Source organism: Diospyros lotus, chromosome 4 (genome assembly GCF_014633365.1).
Source record: "Diospyros lotus cultivar Yz01 chromosome 4, ASM1463336v1, whole genome shotgun sequence".
In the NCBI taxonomy this organism is placed as follows: Eukaryota; Viridiplantae; Streptophyta; class Magnoliopsida; order Ericales; family Ebenaceae; genus Diospyros; species Diospyros lotus.
The window spans coordinates 5,888,659-5,905,641 of NC_068341.1; the positions used below are offsets into that span (position 1 = coordinate 5,888,659).

The following is a 16,983-nucleotide window of genomic DNA, read 5'->3' on the forward strand; positions in this document are numbered from 1 at the left end:
CTCACTCTCAGCTCAATTTTAGTCCAATCAGTCTTAAATCGGATCAAACCGATTGACGGGTTTGGTAGATGGCACTGAGGTGAATGGAGGTCAAGAACAGTTCGATTCTTCTAATTTTTTTTAATATAATTCGATTCCTTAAACTGGGCTTCCATCCAGTCAGATCAGTGAATCAGAAATTGAATAAATATTTGAGTGATTTGGGATGAGAAGTTGAAGGAACGTTGGAACAAGAATACAGAAATTTCGCGTATTTATATGTGTGAGAGCATATGTATATACGGTGTATATACCCATGATTGGTGGCCGGAAAATTGGAAGGAAGGCCTTTGTTTTTCCTTGCCGTGCACGGAAGGGTCGTGGCAGTAGTTGATGGAGGAGATGGGTGTGACGGGAGCAGGTGGAGATGAGAGCAGCGAGAGGGAGTGAGCCAGAAGAGAACTGGAGAAGAAGAGAGGAGAGTGAGCAAGGGAGAGAAAGCTCTCGCCGGGGAACCAGCGGGCTTGAACAAGGACGCAGCAGCGGCAACTGGAGTGGAGAAGAAATAAAGAGGGAAATAGAAGAAGAGGGAATAGGCGGCGGCGGTGCAGCGGCGAACTTCTCGCCGGAGAAGAAGGTAGAAGAAAAGGAAAGGAAAGAAAATAGAAAAAGAGGGAAAAATATATAAAAGAAATAGTTAAAAATTTATAGAAAATAGAGAAAAGGGATTTAATAAGATAAAGAGTGGTTCTTTCCAAAATCTCTTTTTAATATTATTTTTATTATTCACATAAAATAAAGGAATTGGTAGTCTAATTAATTAAGTGTGCCAATAATAAATCAAAATATTAATATTTCTTGCACTAAATTCACCATTTTGTTTTTATTTAAATAAAAAAATATATTTTAGTCTTTATTATTAGGGGTGAGTAATATGTCAATTAAATTAAAATAGCTAAATTGAATTGGTTAAAATTGTCGATTTAATTTTTTTTAACTTATAAGTCGATTCGATGTAGTTTCAAAATTTGATAATTTCGGTTTGATTTGATTTTTATATTAAAAAAAATCAAAATAATCTAATCTATTAAAAATATGCAAAAACAATATCATTTTTATACTTTTTTATTTCAATTTTTTAATTTTTTTAAATTGTTCAGTTTGAAAAAATTTATTCAATTTGCTTGGTTCAATTTTTGACATAAGTTTGATTTATTCAGTTTGACCAATTCGATCAATTCGATTCAAACTGTCTGAATGTTCATCCTTAACTTTAACATAAATTATTTATTAAAATACGCATAATTTAGAAACAATTATTAGGTCACAACTTATATACAAATTTACTCAAGTTAATAATAAGTTGGATAGAAAAATTTAAAAAAAAAAAATCTTAAACACTACACTATGAATTGATTTTGTCTTACCACTCCACTTCATTTGTCAATCTTCTGTTCTGTTGTTTCAATATCTGATTCTGATTCTAAGCCCCCTCACCTCCCCAATAAGGGGACTACAATTCAATCCAAGGCAAAGACATGCTGAATGTTACAATCAACTATCATACTATTAATCACTGGGTGTCAACCAAATAAAGTGTTGTTACATCAACAATCAATAATCTAAAATTCATATAGGCTACTGCTATGTTCGGAATTAATGAATTTGAAATGTGACATTCAATTGAAGCATCTTATTAGAATATGAAATTTAATTGAAATTCATTTACAAATTCCTCCTAATATGTATTCTATGAAATTAAATTCTTATAACTGAAATCCAAATGAATTTCACAAAGGAGGATGTACATGTCAAAAAGCGGAACCATGAAGCATCATGGCGTGTGGTTAAATGATGATTCCAGGTCAAGGTCTCAAACTCACTGTTGGGCTTGGATATGGCGGGAGAATGTAGATATGATGCAATAACTATAGCAAGTAGAATAAAAGCAAATTTACTCGATAACTTCTCAAAGTTGGTCAAAGTGCAAACAGATATATGATTTCTCTAATTATAAGATTAACGGTTAAAATTGATCAAAAACTCATTTTTCATGATTTCCTTATAATTGACAACTAAAATTGAACGAAGACTCGTTATCCATGATTTTGTTCTCACAAAGGATGACATTTGATCCTTCTCAGCACACAAACAACTGTTTGGCTGGTGGAAAAGAAACTAAAATGAGAAAGGAGAAACACACTCCTTAGTCAATTATTATAAAAAAAAATTGGACTAGATGAATTACACGAATTCTAACTCGACAATTATCTCTATCTATGTCTATGCCTTTGGCTCGACTACAAACCAAAGTTCTCATAAATGTGTGGTATACCGATATAGTTATAGAAGCTCCACGCATTGGCACCCCGTGAACGTACAAAAGCACATGCCTTCGCCAGGAAAACTGCACAAAATAGAGGCAAATTTTGAAACTATGTAGTTGTTTAGACATAGTGAAGATTGTGGGACTTGATAAATTGATAAGCATGAATTCTAAGCCGATCCTAGATAATGGAATTAAGGCTTGATAAGTTATAGAGGTAAGTTGAGAAAGTTACAATACCAAGATTGTTAAAATGGCACTCCTTTAAGTTAGATGACTTGAGTTCATCTTCCGAGGGCAACGAGGAATTGGCAGTTGAACAGCATGGTTGCATTATGTCCACCGCGGCCATTTAAATGAACCAGCTGAGCCCTTCCTCAAAGCTGATGCCGAGGGGTCTGCAGAATCGTGCCAGACCATCTCCATCTGGTGGGCACGGAAAGACGCAGCAAAGCGTGTTATTGAAACTACATATTTGTGGTAAACAGCAATTGATTGGCAAAAGATAGATGAGCTGTTGATAAACATTGTGCATGTGAGATATGGGATCTCTCAATCGGTCTATCTATTCTGGGAGGCGCATGCAGAAGTTTTATCAAGATTGATCATCACAGAGACCTCCAAACAAGGTTACCAGTATATGTTCAGCTCTACCAAAAGATAGGAATCATATGGCGTGGTTTGCATTGTGTTAGACTATCAAAGCTCTATGCATATATTCTCATGTGTTTCGTCTTTGTTCCTTTAAGTTTTGGTCAGGAAAAATAATGAATCAGGAAATGTAAGAGAAGAAAGTCGGAGCCAATGACGATTAGGAGAGAGACCAGATAGAGAGAGGAAGAAAGTTGATCTGATGTAAATGTACCTCACCAACAATAACAGTGTCGCCCTCCTTGACACCAAGTCTAACGAGAGACTTGTATACACCACATGCCTCCAAAACATGCTGGAATCTTCTCTCAGAATCTATGTACCTGTTGCAAAAATATACATGTAACTAGCTGGATGTTGCAACTCAAATGCAACAAACACAATTTCTGGCTGGAAACAGTGGTGAATCAGAGGGCTTGTAGCCAATTCAAACTCCATGATATTTTACTAGTTTAACTTGTCCAAATAGATGGGGAACCATAACTTGCAAATGGACATCAAAGAATCAACTCAATGGTAATTCCAGGTTTTGGCCGAATTATGATACAATTTTAAAAACAAAGGAAATGATAACTCTCAGAAGTAAGTCCTGACAGAATAAAAGTTGAGTTAGAGCTGTCTGTCTTACAAGAAAAAGAAATTGTGAAAGACCAGCATCTGCTGCGCAGGATAAAATTCAGAACAACAAAGTGATAGTCTAATGGTAACCAAGCCTAGTTAGGGGCATTTAAACTGTCCACACATGCTGCCAAGCTTTACTTATAAATAGCTAGGTTTATGGAGGGTCATCGGGGGAAAAATATAAAAATTATAACAACAACAACAACATATCCAACCTTTATTCCACTATTTGGGGTCGGCTACATAATTTTAGACTTCCATGTATTTATGTCTTTTGTTATATCTTCATTTAGGTCCATATACTTCATATTAAACTTTAATGTCTCTCCCAAAGTCTTCTTGAGTCTGCATTTATCTCTTTTTTTGACTAATTGTTCAATTTCATCAACTCTCCTCACATGAGCGTCTATTGGTTTTCTTCTCACATGACCAAACCATCTTAGTCTAGTCTCTCTCATCTTCTCCTCAATTGAAACTACTCCTACCTTATTACGAATAACCTCATTTCTAATTTTATCTTTTCTTGTATGGCTACACAGTTATCTTAATATCCTCATATTCGCTATGCTTGTCTTTTGCTCATGCCGGTATTTGACTGTCCAACATTCTGAGCCATACAACAAAACTGGTCTTATAGCTGTCCTATAGAATTTTCCTTTTAGTTTTAATAGGATTTTACCATCACATAACACCCCCGATGCATTTCTCTATTTTAGTCAACCTGCCTTAATTCTATGCGTGACATTCTCATGAATTTCTCCATTTTTTTGAATCACTGATTCCAAACAGAGAAAAACAAGGTTTACCTAGAATTCCTGCCTAAAATTCCCATTCAGGACTGAACATGGAAAGTTCACATAATTAACTTCCTAACATAATAACTTTGTTTTGAAAAAAAAGAAAAATTACACCAAAGATTATTTGTCAATTTGTAACTAAATCAAATAAGCATTTTGGCATGATCCAAATGGCATATTTTTGTCAAAAATCTGGGATGGAGACACCCAAACATAAGGAATATGAATATCAAATCTTTGGAATTACTATCTCTGCGCCTGTGATTCATAATCCACATATATGTATATATAACATATATCTGACAAAACAAGAAAGGAGGACTCCCCACAACAGAATGGCAGTAAAATAAAGGAAAGGGATAAAGACAACTGCCAAAGACAGCATACCGCCAATTTGTCATTTGAACAAAACGTTGTAACCCAGAGCCAACAACATGCCATGTGTTAGTACTGCTGTCATGAGATATCTCAAATTCATTAATGGGGGCTGTTCGCTGCCTCTGCACCATATCAGCCACATGATTTAAGCTTACTGGATCAATCCAACCTGAGGCAGATGGAAATTGTCAGCACCCATCATAGAAAAGAAGTAGAAGAAAGTGTGTATAAACAAATATACACATATATAGTTCAAATTTAAGGCTCTGATTTATTAATTTCCAGTATATAGGTGTCCCCCTCCTTACCCATCTCATTTCATTCTTACTTTATTCTATTTCTATCTAGTATTTTTTTCCATCTCTTTTGTCATGTAATTCTGTAACTCTCTCCCACCATAAACATGAGGTGATAATAGCATGGAAGATTCAGAAGATAGGTCACGATTTCTTTCATGAAGGAAATAAAGAAAGACAAGATCAACATCAATGAGAACACAAATCAACTTAACATGGAGGTGATGGACACGAAAGGCTGACAAAAGGACAAATTTTAATGCAGGATGATCAAAAGGCATAAATTAGAACTAAGATATATGCCAAGGCAGTGGAGTGACAAGAAAAATATGCAGCCGAGCCCAAACCAAATGCAAATAATTAGGTCCCCTAATTGTTTTGAAGAGCTATATAAATCTAGAAGGGAGAGAGAGGGAGAAAATAAAAAAGGAGAGGTTCAATAATTCAACTTCCTTAGTGATGTAGAAAAAACACAGCACTGGAAACTGAAAATTCTATCATGTTAGGGAAGAAAAACACTTGCATCCGCTAAAAAATAGAAATGCTGTTATTGTTCTGTGCTTCTGAATGCACATTGCATCTTTAATATAGGATTAGATGACAAAATATTACCAAACAAAAATAGAAAAAAGATAAAAAAAAAAATACAAAAATGAAAAGATTTGTATTGAGACTAGATCTTCCCTTCTAGAATTGAAAAGAAGCCTGCGAAAAAAGAAAATACAACCAAAATTGGATTCTCTAAGATAAGAAACCCCTAAAATAAGAATTGCCAAAAATGTCAATTTCCTATCGAGGCCCTAAAATGAAGAATTTGGCTAAAATCTGTTTTCTTTTTTTGGATAAACCAAAAATTCATTTTTTTGGCTAAAAAAAGGGTTAAAAAACCATAGTTTTTACTACTAAAAAGGTAAGCTTGTTTGTTAGTCCACCTTGGATTGAGCCACTAAATTTCAACCCGTTCCAAGCACGCCCTTCCAAATGACCATTTTACCCTAGGCTATGTTTCTACACTACTTTTCAATCCACCACTATCGAATCACATTTTATGTGTCCTACATTAGGAGACCATATTTAAGTTGTATCGCTTATGCAATAATCAAGATCGAAAGCATCTTGAGCAAGTCCTATAATCCTTACTGTAACACTAGATTTCAGAACATGAACTTTTTAAAACTGCAGTTTCTAGAAAAGATTATGTGAACCACAAAACTATAGAAATTTTATGTTAAAGAGTACTCCCAGATTCTGATTCTGACAGGCGATAGTTCTCCTCAATCCGAGAAGAATTGGGGAATATATTTAGGAAGAACAAGAAAGAATTGGAGGGAGAGAAAGAGAGAAGTGAGAGAGAGAGAGAGAATTGGCGGGAGAGAGAGAATGAATGTATTGATAATTCCCTCGATAGCTCGGGATGGTGGCATTAGAGCTATATATATTGCTCTTGCTCACCCTTAGGTGCCAAAGGCCACTTGCTCAATTTACAAATATTTGAATTCAACTTGCCTAACTACCTAACCAACATTCCTGCTTATTCTAACAATCAACTAATTACAATTGAGCCCCCTTATTTCAATCATTCCTGTGACAACTACCCTCCCCTTCAGCAACTTCTTGTCCTCAAGAAGTTCACGGTAGGCCAACCACCTTCGGAAACTAATTAAGTAAGTTGGGAAGGTACTCCCAAGTGTTATTCTCCGGATGGAGATTGGACTATCAAACCAAGGCTTGCATCAACAAGGCCCCGTGTCGGTGTATGATCCGCCTATCCACAAAAGCCACAGGCTCCGAAGCCTATGTAGGATCTATTAAGAGGGTTGGTAGGGTTGTGTTGGTTGCATGAGCTCTTGTAGACCTCTTCAGTTGAGAGACATGGAACACGAGATGTACTTGGGACTCCGAAGGTAATTGTAGTTTGTATGCTACCTTGCCTATCCTCGCCACAATAGGATAAGGGTCAAAGTATTTTGGAGTCAGTTTGGAGTGTTGACCTGGAGCCAAGGTTTGCTTGTGGGTCTTTTTGAACTTTAGATAGACCATATCCCCTACTTCAAATTCTCGGTCAGTCCTCTTTCGATCAGCAAATTGCTTTGTGCAATTTTGAGCATTAGCCAATTCCTTTTGCAACAGACACATCACTTGTTGCCTTTGTTGCAAATAGGATTCCACTGTCTCCACCATGACTTCCCCTACTATGGCCAGCAGTAGAGGGGGTTTATACCCATATAAGGCCTCGAATGGGGTCATCTTGATGGCACTGTGGTGGCAAGAATTGTACCACCACTGGGCCAAAGATAGCTAGCGATGCCACCCCTTAAGCTATAGGAAACATAGGCATCTCAAATACATCTCTAGGCATTGGTTCACCCTTTTAGTCTGCCATCTGATTCCGTGTGATATGCTGAGGACATGTGTAACTTAGCTCCCAAACTCTTGAACAACTCTTTCCAGAAAAGGCTGGTAAAGACTTTATCCCTGTCCGAGACTATAGATCGGGGAATGCCATGTTGCACCACTCTGTCAAGGAAGAGACGGGCCACCTTTTGAGCTGTGAAAGGGCGAGTTAGGCCAATGAAATGGGAGAATTTAGTGAATCTGTTAACTACCACTAAGATGCAATCCCGGCCTTCAGACTTTGGTAATCCCTCCACAAAGTCCATGGATATATTGGTCCATGCTTGGGTGGGGATGGGAAGCGGTTGGAGTAGCTCGGGTTTGGCTACTGTTTCGTGCTTGCATCTCCTGCATGTATCACACTTCAACACAAACTCCATAACGTACTTCTTCAACTTAGGCTAGAAAAACATCTGTCTTACCCTTTGATAAGTGCCTTGCACCTTGGAATGGCCTCCAAGTGGAGAGCCATGCAGTGTCTCCAAAATCTTACCTTTTAACTCCTCATGATCTCCCACTACCAGCCTTCCTTGATATCTCAGTATTCCATTCTTCAAAGTGAACCCAAGTCTTGAGGTAGGGCTTAAGGTAAGCTGCTCCATTATTCCCTTAGCCCATGCATCCCATTCATAGCTAGGACTGACCTCTTGATACCAGTCAGGTACAATTATTGTGATGGTGGTCACTATTGCTTCTTCAATGCATCTGGACAGTGCATCCACTGCCTTGTTCTCCTTTCTTTTTCGATATTGGATAATGTAGTCCAACCCTATTAATCTCGCCATCCCTTTTTTTCTGGAGATGTGTGTGTAGCCTCTGTTGCAAGAGAAATTTGAGGCTCTCACAGTCTGTTTTGATGATGAATTGTCCGCCTTCCAAGTAGTGACGCCATTTATCAACTGCAATTAATACTGCCATTAACTCCTTGTTATAGACACTGAGCCCTTGATGCCTAGGGCTCAAAGCTTGGCTAATAAAAGTCTGGGGTCTCCTTTCTTGGGATAGCACTGCTCCTATCCTAGTGTTGCTAGTGTCAGTCTTCAGAGTGAAAGGCTTGGAAAAGTCAGGGAGCCCTAGGGTAGGGACTTCACTCATCACCTTCTTGAGCCTCCCAAACGCCTCTTTTTCCTTCTCATCCCACCATAACTCTTCCTTCTTCAGCAAATTGGTGAGGGGCCTACTGATTGCTCTATAATCCCTTGTAAACCTCCTGTAGTACCTGTGACGCCTAGGAACCCTCTCAGGGCCTTTACTGATGTAGGCCTCGACCATGATAACATTGCAGCTACCTTTTTGGAATCAATGCTAACTCCTGCACTAGATATGACATATCCCAAATATTTCACCCTTGATTAGGCAAAAGAACACTTAAGAATTCTTAATAAATAGTTGATTGAATCTCAGGACCTCAAGGGCAATTTTCAGATGGTCTAGGTGTTGTGAGAATGAAGGGTTGTATATAAGAATATCATCAAAAAAGACTAACACAAATTTACGGAGGTAGGGTTCAAAGATGTGATTCATTAAGGCTTGGAATGTAGCAGGGGCATTGATTAGGCCGAAGGGCATTACCAAAAATTCATAATGTCCTTGATGAGTAGAGAAGGTTGTTTTGGAGACATCATTAGGGTTCATCCGAATTTGATGATACCCTGATCTTAGGTCCAATTTGGTGAATACCTTGGCATGTTTTATCTCATCAAGGAGGTCTTCGATTATAGGAATAGGGAATTTATTTTTTATGGTTTGGGAATTGAGTTGGCGGTAATCTATGCAAAAACGCCAGCTCCAGTCTTTTTTCTTGACTAATAGTATGGGTGGGGAGTAGGGACTTTGACTTGGTCGAACAATTGACCTTGCCAACGTATCTTTGATCAAGTTCTCAATCTCTACTTTCTGTTTAGGGGGATATCTATAGGCTCAGACATTGATAGGTTCGGTGTTTGGTTTTAGAACAATAGAATGATCAAAATGTCTGTAAAGTGGCAGTGATTGGGGTTCATCAAAAAGGTCCTTAAATTCAAGCAATAGTTTATTAAGGGAGTCTATTTCGTGTACTTGCCATTGTTGTGGTTGGGTGATATTCTCTGCTTCTACTTGCTCTGTATCTCCTTCTCCATGTTCCACTGCCTCTATTGAAAACTACTAGGCTACTTGAGTCCATTTGGGCTTTAGGACTTTCTATAACTTTCTCCCAGTGATCATCTTACAAACTTTCGTTTCAGGACTTCTAGTAAGGGTCATTCTCCTGCCATCATTTTCAAATGTAACTTCCATTGTATTGAAGTTAAAGTTGATAGGGCTCACACCCTTCATCCAATCCACTCCTAGGACTATATCATAGCCCCCTAACTTTAACAATCTCAGGACAGCTTCAAATGGCTCCCCATGCATCTCCCAAGAGAACCCTTCACATGCAGATCAACACATCACCTTGTTACTGTTTGCTACTGTTACTGACAGAGGGTGAGTCCCTGTGAGTTCACACTTTAACCTCTTGGTCGTTTCTTCATCGAGAAAGCTATGAGTACTTCCACTATCTATTAAGACCATTAGCCGATGATCCTTGGATTTCCCTTCCACTTGTATGATTTTGCTGTTAGCAAGTTCTCGGAGGGCATGGAAGGATATCTCTACGCTTTCTTCCCCTTCTTCACTACCTTGGGGAAGCGATCCTTCCTCTCGTTCCTCCATCTCTTCATCTTCTTCTATGAGTAGGAGTTGCCTTCTACGCTAGTGTTTAGGGGTGTACCGATCCCTGCAACAAAAGTAGAGCCCTGCTCTCCTCCTCTGTTCTGCAAACCTTCCCCTAGTTCTCCTCAATCCGAGAAGAATTGGGGAATATTTAGGAAGAACAAGAAAGAACTGGAGGGAGAGAAAGAGAGAAGTGTGTGTGTGTGTGTGTGAGAGAGAGAGAGAGAGAGAAAGAGAGAGAGAATGTATGTATTGATAATTCACTCGATAGCTCGAGAGGGTGGCACTAGAGCTATATATATTGCTCCCGCTCACCCTTAGGTGCCAAAGGCCACTTGCCCAATTTACAAATATTTGAATTCAACTTGCTTAACTACCTAACCAACATTCCCGCTTATTCTAACAATCAGCTAATTACAACTACAAATAGGCTTTTATACATGATAAGGTCAGAGTGGTGTCTATTGAAAATAAGATGCAAAAGATGTGATGATGATAGTCTGAGCATGTGATAAGAAGACCAAGATGCACCTGTGAGGCAAGTTGATAGAATGGAAGAAATTTGTAGGGAAAAAAAAAAAGGAAGACAACCAAAGAAAACTTAGTAGGGAATGGTTAAACATGATATAAGGTATAATGGCCTTACAAAAGATATCAACATGGATATAGATAGTTGGAAAGCTAAACTTTTTGAAGCCAACTTCACCTAGTGGGCTATAAGGCTTGAGATTGCTATTGTAGAGTACAAACAAAGTTGATGACTTGTTAACAAGCCTTAACCAACTATAGTTAAATTACAAGTCGTGAGTAAAATTAAGATTACAATGACCACCATGTTCTTAACTTTTATCATACCTGCAAGGGACTTTGAAGTTTGTTTCAGTGTGCTCAATGCATAATCTTGTAAAGTAATACAAATTTGAATATTTCCTTTTCTCTAATTTCCTTTTTTATAAGAAAATAAAAAAAATGTAAATATGTTGTTAATCAACTATGGTTTGAGATAATGGAACATTCCCATTAACAGTTGAATAAGACCTAGGGCCGTCTTAAGAATATTTGTGGCCCTAGATAAAAGTTATTTTGGTGGCCTCTTAATAATATAAATAAATATTAAAAATTATTTAAAATGAATTTTCTTTACTTTTTGAGATGCATAATCACTAATTATTTTTTTGTATTCAAATTTATAAAGCAATTTTTTTTTTTTTCAATTGACAATATAGACAAAAGGAAAAGATCTGGAAACGTAAGAGTTGAATAAGCAAAAAATGTGGAGAGTGCACGACCAAATCCTGCAAATTAAAAAGTCATTGATTTGCTTTTGCTTCTTTTCTTTAATGTTTAGATTAGTGTGGATTCTCTATATGAAATTTCTGTCGTCCAAAGAAGTATTTTATCAAATTGTTCTCATAAAATAACGCCATTTCTTGCATTTTTGTTATTGTATTAATTAGTGATTTACACATCACTATTCATTACCTAACATTGGAAAATGATCCATGGATTGGGGAGTTGGGAGGCCTCCTTATTTAAATGACACCTCATTATTTATTGCTTAACAGTGGAAAGTGATCCATAGACTTAAGGAGTTAGGGCGCCTCCTTGTCCTAATGACACCTTACTATTCATTGCCTAATATTAGAAAATGATTTATGAAGTTGGAGAGTTGGGGGGCCTTCTCATTCAAATGGAATAACAAAATAAATAGAACATGAATTCAAACAAAAAACTGTCATAAAATAAAATTAGTGATTTTGCATTTCAAAAAATAAAAAAATAAATTTTAAATAATTAAGTATCAAAATTAATGATTTTGGGCCCCCTATTTTTTTGGAGCCGTAGGCATAAACCTTAGTGGCCTATGCCTTAATCCGGCACTGATACGACCATCAGCATTGAATTTAATGGTCAGATGCATAACATGGTAGAAGTTAAATAAGAGAGGGGAAAAACAAAGAAAATACAAGATTAAATTGCCAAATGTAATCATTGAAATCTACTAGAAAAAACAATCGTTAAAGGAAGTAGAGCATGGAAACCACAATTTCAAGAGAGTTACTGAAGATAAATGTAAAGACTACTATAATGCACATTCATGCACTCAATTGGTACAATCAGAAGGCTGGCAACTCCTCCATGCATGGCAATGTACACAGAAGCAAGACCAAGACACATGCTACTCCAACTAAATAAAAGATTCCAAGATGAATTTAATGAAAAAACTAAGATAAATTACCTTCTTCCTTTTTGTCCTCCATTCTCTTCCGCACAAGCTCATATGCAGCACAGATCACTTCATTAGTACCCTCTCTCTTCACAGCACTCATACAAAAAATATCAATGCCGCGAGCTTGCAGCCTTTCCTGGAAAGATCTCCACCTTTCAGATGCCTCTGGAAGATCCATTTTATTGAAGGCAACTAAATAAGGCTTCTTGGAAAGTTCAGGACTAAACAATTCAAGCTCAAGACGAACAGCATCAAATTCATATTCTGGTTGCTCTGATGAACCATCAACAACATGCACCTATGATTTCATATCAATTATGGTTCTATCAGTCTACAAGACCTTGGCCCAATCCAATCCAGAAATATAGTAGAAAAAGGACAAAGGTATTCTTCCTCTACATCTTAAGTAAGAATACAGGTCCCAGTTTCAAAGAAAATTTATAGACAAGAAACAATAACCACAGTTCACATCTCTCTCTGTAACTACTCTAAAATGCCAACCACATGAAAATTTCTGTGACATTAATCAAAGCAGGCAGAGCTTTGAGAAGGCTTATACCAGAGCAGAACATCTTTCAGTGTGCCGGAGAAACTCATGGCCTAAACCATAACCACGGTGTGCTCCTTCAAGTAAACCTGGGAGATCTGCTATGACCATTGTACTATCATAGTCAAATGATACAATACCAAGATTTGGAAGTAAAGTTGTAAATGGATAATTCGCAATAGCTGGCTGAGCAGCACTAATAACACTAAGAAATGTGCTTTTTCCCGCATTTGGAGCACCAACAATTCCAACATCTGCCACCAATTTTAGCTCCAACTCCAACCACCTGATCAAAGTCACCACTATTTCAGATGAGCATAGAAGCAGAATGCACATAGTATTAATGATTAATCGAAAGACATTGCTAGACATAGTGATGCAGAACCCAAAAGAAAGAATATGAGAATAAACTCGAAAACACAAATCAATATCAATAATCAAGGCTACTTAATAATAATACATCTAAAAAGGATTTATATAGACTATAGATCCTAGCTATTAGGAAATATATCAAGGATCAAAATTCTATACTAATTAGCACCCTAAATCTTGGAAATGCTATATTTCCAAAACTAATTAGGAAATAAATAAACAAAAATATTATAAAACAAATAACAAAATATATTAATAATATCTTCAAAAATATTTCCTATCATGTCCCCCATCACTTGGCATTTCTTTCATGGGGCTTTCCAATTTATTCAACAGACTGGACAAGTATCACTCTTATAACTATCTATGTTAAATACTTGAAATTAAAAAAAAAAATCTAAACAAAAATCTATTGCCACTGAAATAGATCAGGATCAAACATGGGCTATACTTCCTCCATTCCTCAACCAAGCAAAATTCTTCAAGCTGCTTTACTATATAATGATTACAGCCCTGAAAGTTTTCTATTCAAAGCGCCTTTGCTGTCTACTACTTGAGTTCTACAAGTCTAATAAGAATTGTTGTACAATCATGATTAATTTTAAAAGAAGATCGTAGATGATCTAACCTGTCTAACCTGAAGTCAACTATTATTTTTCTATGATTTGTGCCTCTTGAACAGATTTATTGGCTTCATCCCCGAACTTGTGTACTAAAAAAAAATTAAATAAGAAAACTACAAGAAAGAATTTAAAATATCTTGATGGACTTGCCACATTTTGTAATGCTTACTGTGACACCCCGAAGAATTATAGAACCAAAATAAGCTAATTGGGTCAAACAATATGAATTGAGGACCCCAGGAAGGAAATAGAGGGGTAAAAGGTTAAAAAAAGGCCCTTGGGGCAAAATGGTGTTTTTACACCTGCCTGGACAGGATATGTGATAGAGAGGTTCGAAAATGCCCTATACTGACCAAGGAAGGCCCCAGAAATGTATTTAACTTCAACTGAGGCTTTGAAGTTTGAAGTGCCAGAATTTGAAATATTTCAAGGTGTTTGATGGAATGCATAAAAAAAGTCTAAACCGTCAAATTGTCATGAGTAATGGTCGACAGTCTTTGCCAGACTGTCAACAGTTTAGGAGGAACAGTCGAAAGTTAGATAGACTGGATTAACTGTCTACAGTTTAGAGTGAATTGTTAACAATTAAGTGAGATTGTCAATCTAGGAAACAGCCTACTCATAGGAGAGGCCAAGGTCTAGAATACCCCAAAAAACCTGGAGATGATTAGGGTTGCAAGAGTGGCTATTTTGGAAGCCTTAGATAGTTGTATAGGCGAAAGAAGTTGTCTATGAGTTGAGAACTAAAGTTACAGAGTAGAACTGATCTAATGGCTGTAAAGAAGTGAGCTAAAGTTACAGTGTAGAAGTTGTTTCCAATGGCATTTTAAGTTTCGAGATGGGAGTTTTAAGCATTCAAAAGATGACACCAAAAATTTGTTCCGTTTCAATGGATGCAAATGAAAATACCAAATGCGAGTAGCAACTATTTCAAAATGGTCCAATCCATACATGCAACTTAATTGTTAAAGATAATTAAAAGAAAAACCATATCATTAGCCCAATTAAGAACAGGGAACACTCACATTTCTGGACCTTCCTCTCCATTCTCTGCAATCTTAGGCACCTTATTCGACCCAGACTTGAAAGATGCATTGCCTCTCCCCCCTCTTCCTCCAGGCAACAACAAAGCCCTTTGCCCCGGATATAACATCTCCAACAGCACCTCCCCTTGCTCTCCATCCTCCCCGGCCTCCCTCACAACCGTTCCCGGCGCCACCTTCACCACCACATCCTCCCCCTTTGCCCCAGCCTGCTTCCTCCCCTGCCCGTGCCGCCCCCTCCCAGCCCGGAAATGGATGCTCTGCCTGAACGGCAACAGTGAATTCATCGATCCATCCACCTCCACATACACATTCCCTCCCCTCCCTCCGTCGCCGCCCGACGGCCCACCCAACGGCACGTACTTCTCGCGGCGAAACGCCACCACGCCGTTCCCGCCATCCCCGGCCTTCGCATAAATCTTCGCCCTGTCGAAGCAACGCATCACCGCCGGCACTCCCTTCTCCTTCTCCATCACTTCTCCTTCCTCAATCCCATCACCGCCAAAAACTTTCTCAATCCCTACCACCTCATCACCAAATCCATCATCATCTTCGTCCTCGTCCTCCCCCCAATCGGAATCAGAATCCACCTCAAACAACTCATACTTTCCGCTATCGAACCCTGACCTTACATTAAACACTTCCTCCACAGCCTCGCGCTCAACGGCGTAATTAGAGGCCTTCTGATCCGCCTCGTTCAACTCGGAAAGCTTGACCTCGGCCGAAGGTTGATAGGAAGAGTCGAACAAAGGAAGGTAGAAGTCGTCTTTGGGAGGAAGGCGGGTGTAGGTGGTGGCCTCGCCGCCGGATAGCGGCGTCGCCGGGAGGTCATCGAATGTGGTGCGAATCGTGCAGTTGTCAGGGAGCCTGCGTTTCGAGTTGGTCTTAGTAGAGATCTTTCTGGGGAAAGGCTTCCGAGGGTTTCTACTGTTTGGGCGAGCTAAGGCTTGCGGCGAGAAGCATATAGATACTGACGAAGCCATTGTCGAGTTGCAGCCGAACCAGAGAGAGACCTTGATCCTGGCAATTGGGAAGGATAAGGAGCCACGTCACGTGTCCTTTATGAATGAAGATAAAAAATTCTATCTGAGAGCTTATCAGACTCTCAGTTGTCCCACATCGGTAGCCGTAAGATGTATGGTTCCAACAGAAGCAGTATAAATCCGGAGAAAGGACAACCGGAAACGTTGCCTTAAACTAATGAGTAAGGAAAACAAAGCGGGCGGTGAGAGCCGGCCGCGGCGCCCGAACCGTAAGGTGCGCAAGAATTTATGGAGGGGTGATAGGCTGGCCGAGCGTTGACGCTGCTTACTTTGCAGAACTCGCTCGCGCGGGCCTCCCAGCCCACCCGCCCCCAAGTCTGAGTGCTAACAATTCAGGTCAAAACCACTAAATCAATTGGAAATGTGGTTCTTATTTGTTAGTTTTTCTTCAATGCTTAAAGAGATCTCGACACTCAATTTCACGATATCGTTGAAGAATTTTTAAGCTGTCCGTGGCTTGGAAATTGTGTGTGATTTTGGAAATGTAATTCCTTCGTTCTTCTTCTTACATTTATTATTTTATTTTGTTCACCTCGTTAAAAGGGTAAAAGGGGTGAACAAAATGCACTTGGCCAAATCATGCAAACAATTTAAGAGATAATCTTTTTTATCAATTTAATTTCTTAATTTATAATATAATAATAATAAGATTACAACAAAACTTAATAAGAAACATTAAGTTACGAGTTCCATAATTGTGGGAGGTGAAAAATCGTTGTTGACAACCACCTAATTTTCAAAATTGCACATCAATCTTTCATGCCCTAATAATCTTTCATGCCCTAATAATAAGAGTTCATTAATTTTAAGAATTGCATGTCTAAGTTTATCTTTAAATATACTTTCTATTTTATTCTCTATTATATATTATAAATAATTCACTCTCAAATCTTTTTTATTTCTAAAATTATGCTTACTCTAATTACATTCCTTGTTCCTTATTCTGTTATCTATTTAATTTCTTGTTTTATTTATATATTAATAAACTT

The 16,983-nt window shown here is 38.1% G+C and overlaps 1 protein-coding gene and 1 non-coding gene across 2 annotated transcripts; one reads left to right on the plus strand and one right to left on the minus strand.

Moving 5' to 3' along the window:
- Window positions 1–2,039: 2,039 nt before the first annotated feature.
- Window positions 2,040–16,294, minus strand: LOC127800736 (GTP-binding protein OBGC, chloroplastic). Its single transcript, XM_052335523.1, has 7 exons — window positions 14,934–16,294; window positions 12,926–13,199; window positions 12,376–12,664; window positions 4,762–4,921; window positions 3,171–3,279; window positions 2,546–2,731; window positions 2,040–2,386 (listed from the first exon to the last, which is right to left on the minus strand). The coding sequence occupies exons 1-6, from the start codon at window positions 15,932–15,934 to the stop codon at window positions 2,639–2,641; spliced, it is 1,926 nt and encodes a 641-aa protein (XP_052191483.1). The 5' UTR covers window positions 15,935–16,294; the 3' UTR covers window positions 2,040–2,386; window positions 2,546–2,638.
- On the plus strand, window positions 16,139–16,292 carry LOC127800925 (U12 minor spliceosomal RNA). The gene has a single exon (XR_008022910.1). It is a non-coding gene; the product is annotated as a U12 minor spliceosomal RNA (small nuclear RNA).
- Window positions 16,295–16,983: the final 689 nt, after the last annotated feature.

Excerpts from the sequence above, each read along its gene's own strand:
- LOC127800736 (XM_052335523.1), bottom strand. The coding sequence starts at position 15,934 with ATGGCTTCGTCAGTATCTATATGCTTCTCGCCGCAAGCCTTAGCTCGC. Across the intron at positions 13,200-14,933 it reads GGAGAGGAAGGTCCAGAAAT|GTGGTTGGAGTTGGAGCTAA; the intron begins GTGAGTGTTCCC and ends GACTTTGATCAG. Across the intron at positions 4,922-12,375 it reads GGAGGACAAAAAGGAAGAAG|GTTGGATTGATCCAGTAAGC; the intron begins GTAATTTATCTT and ends CATCTGCCTCAG.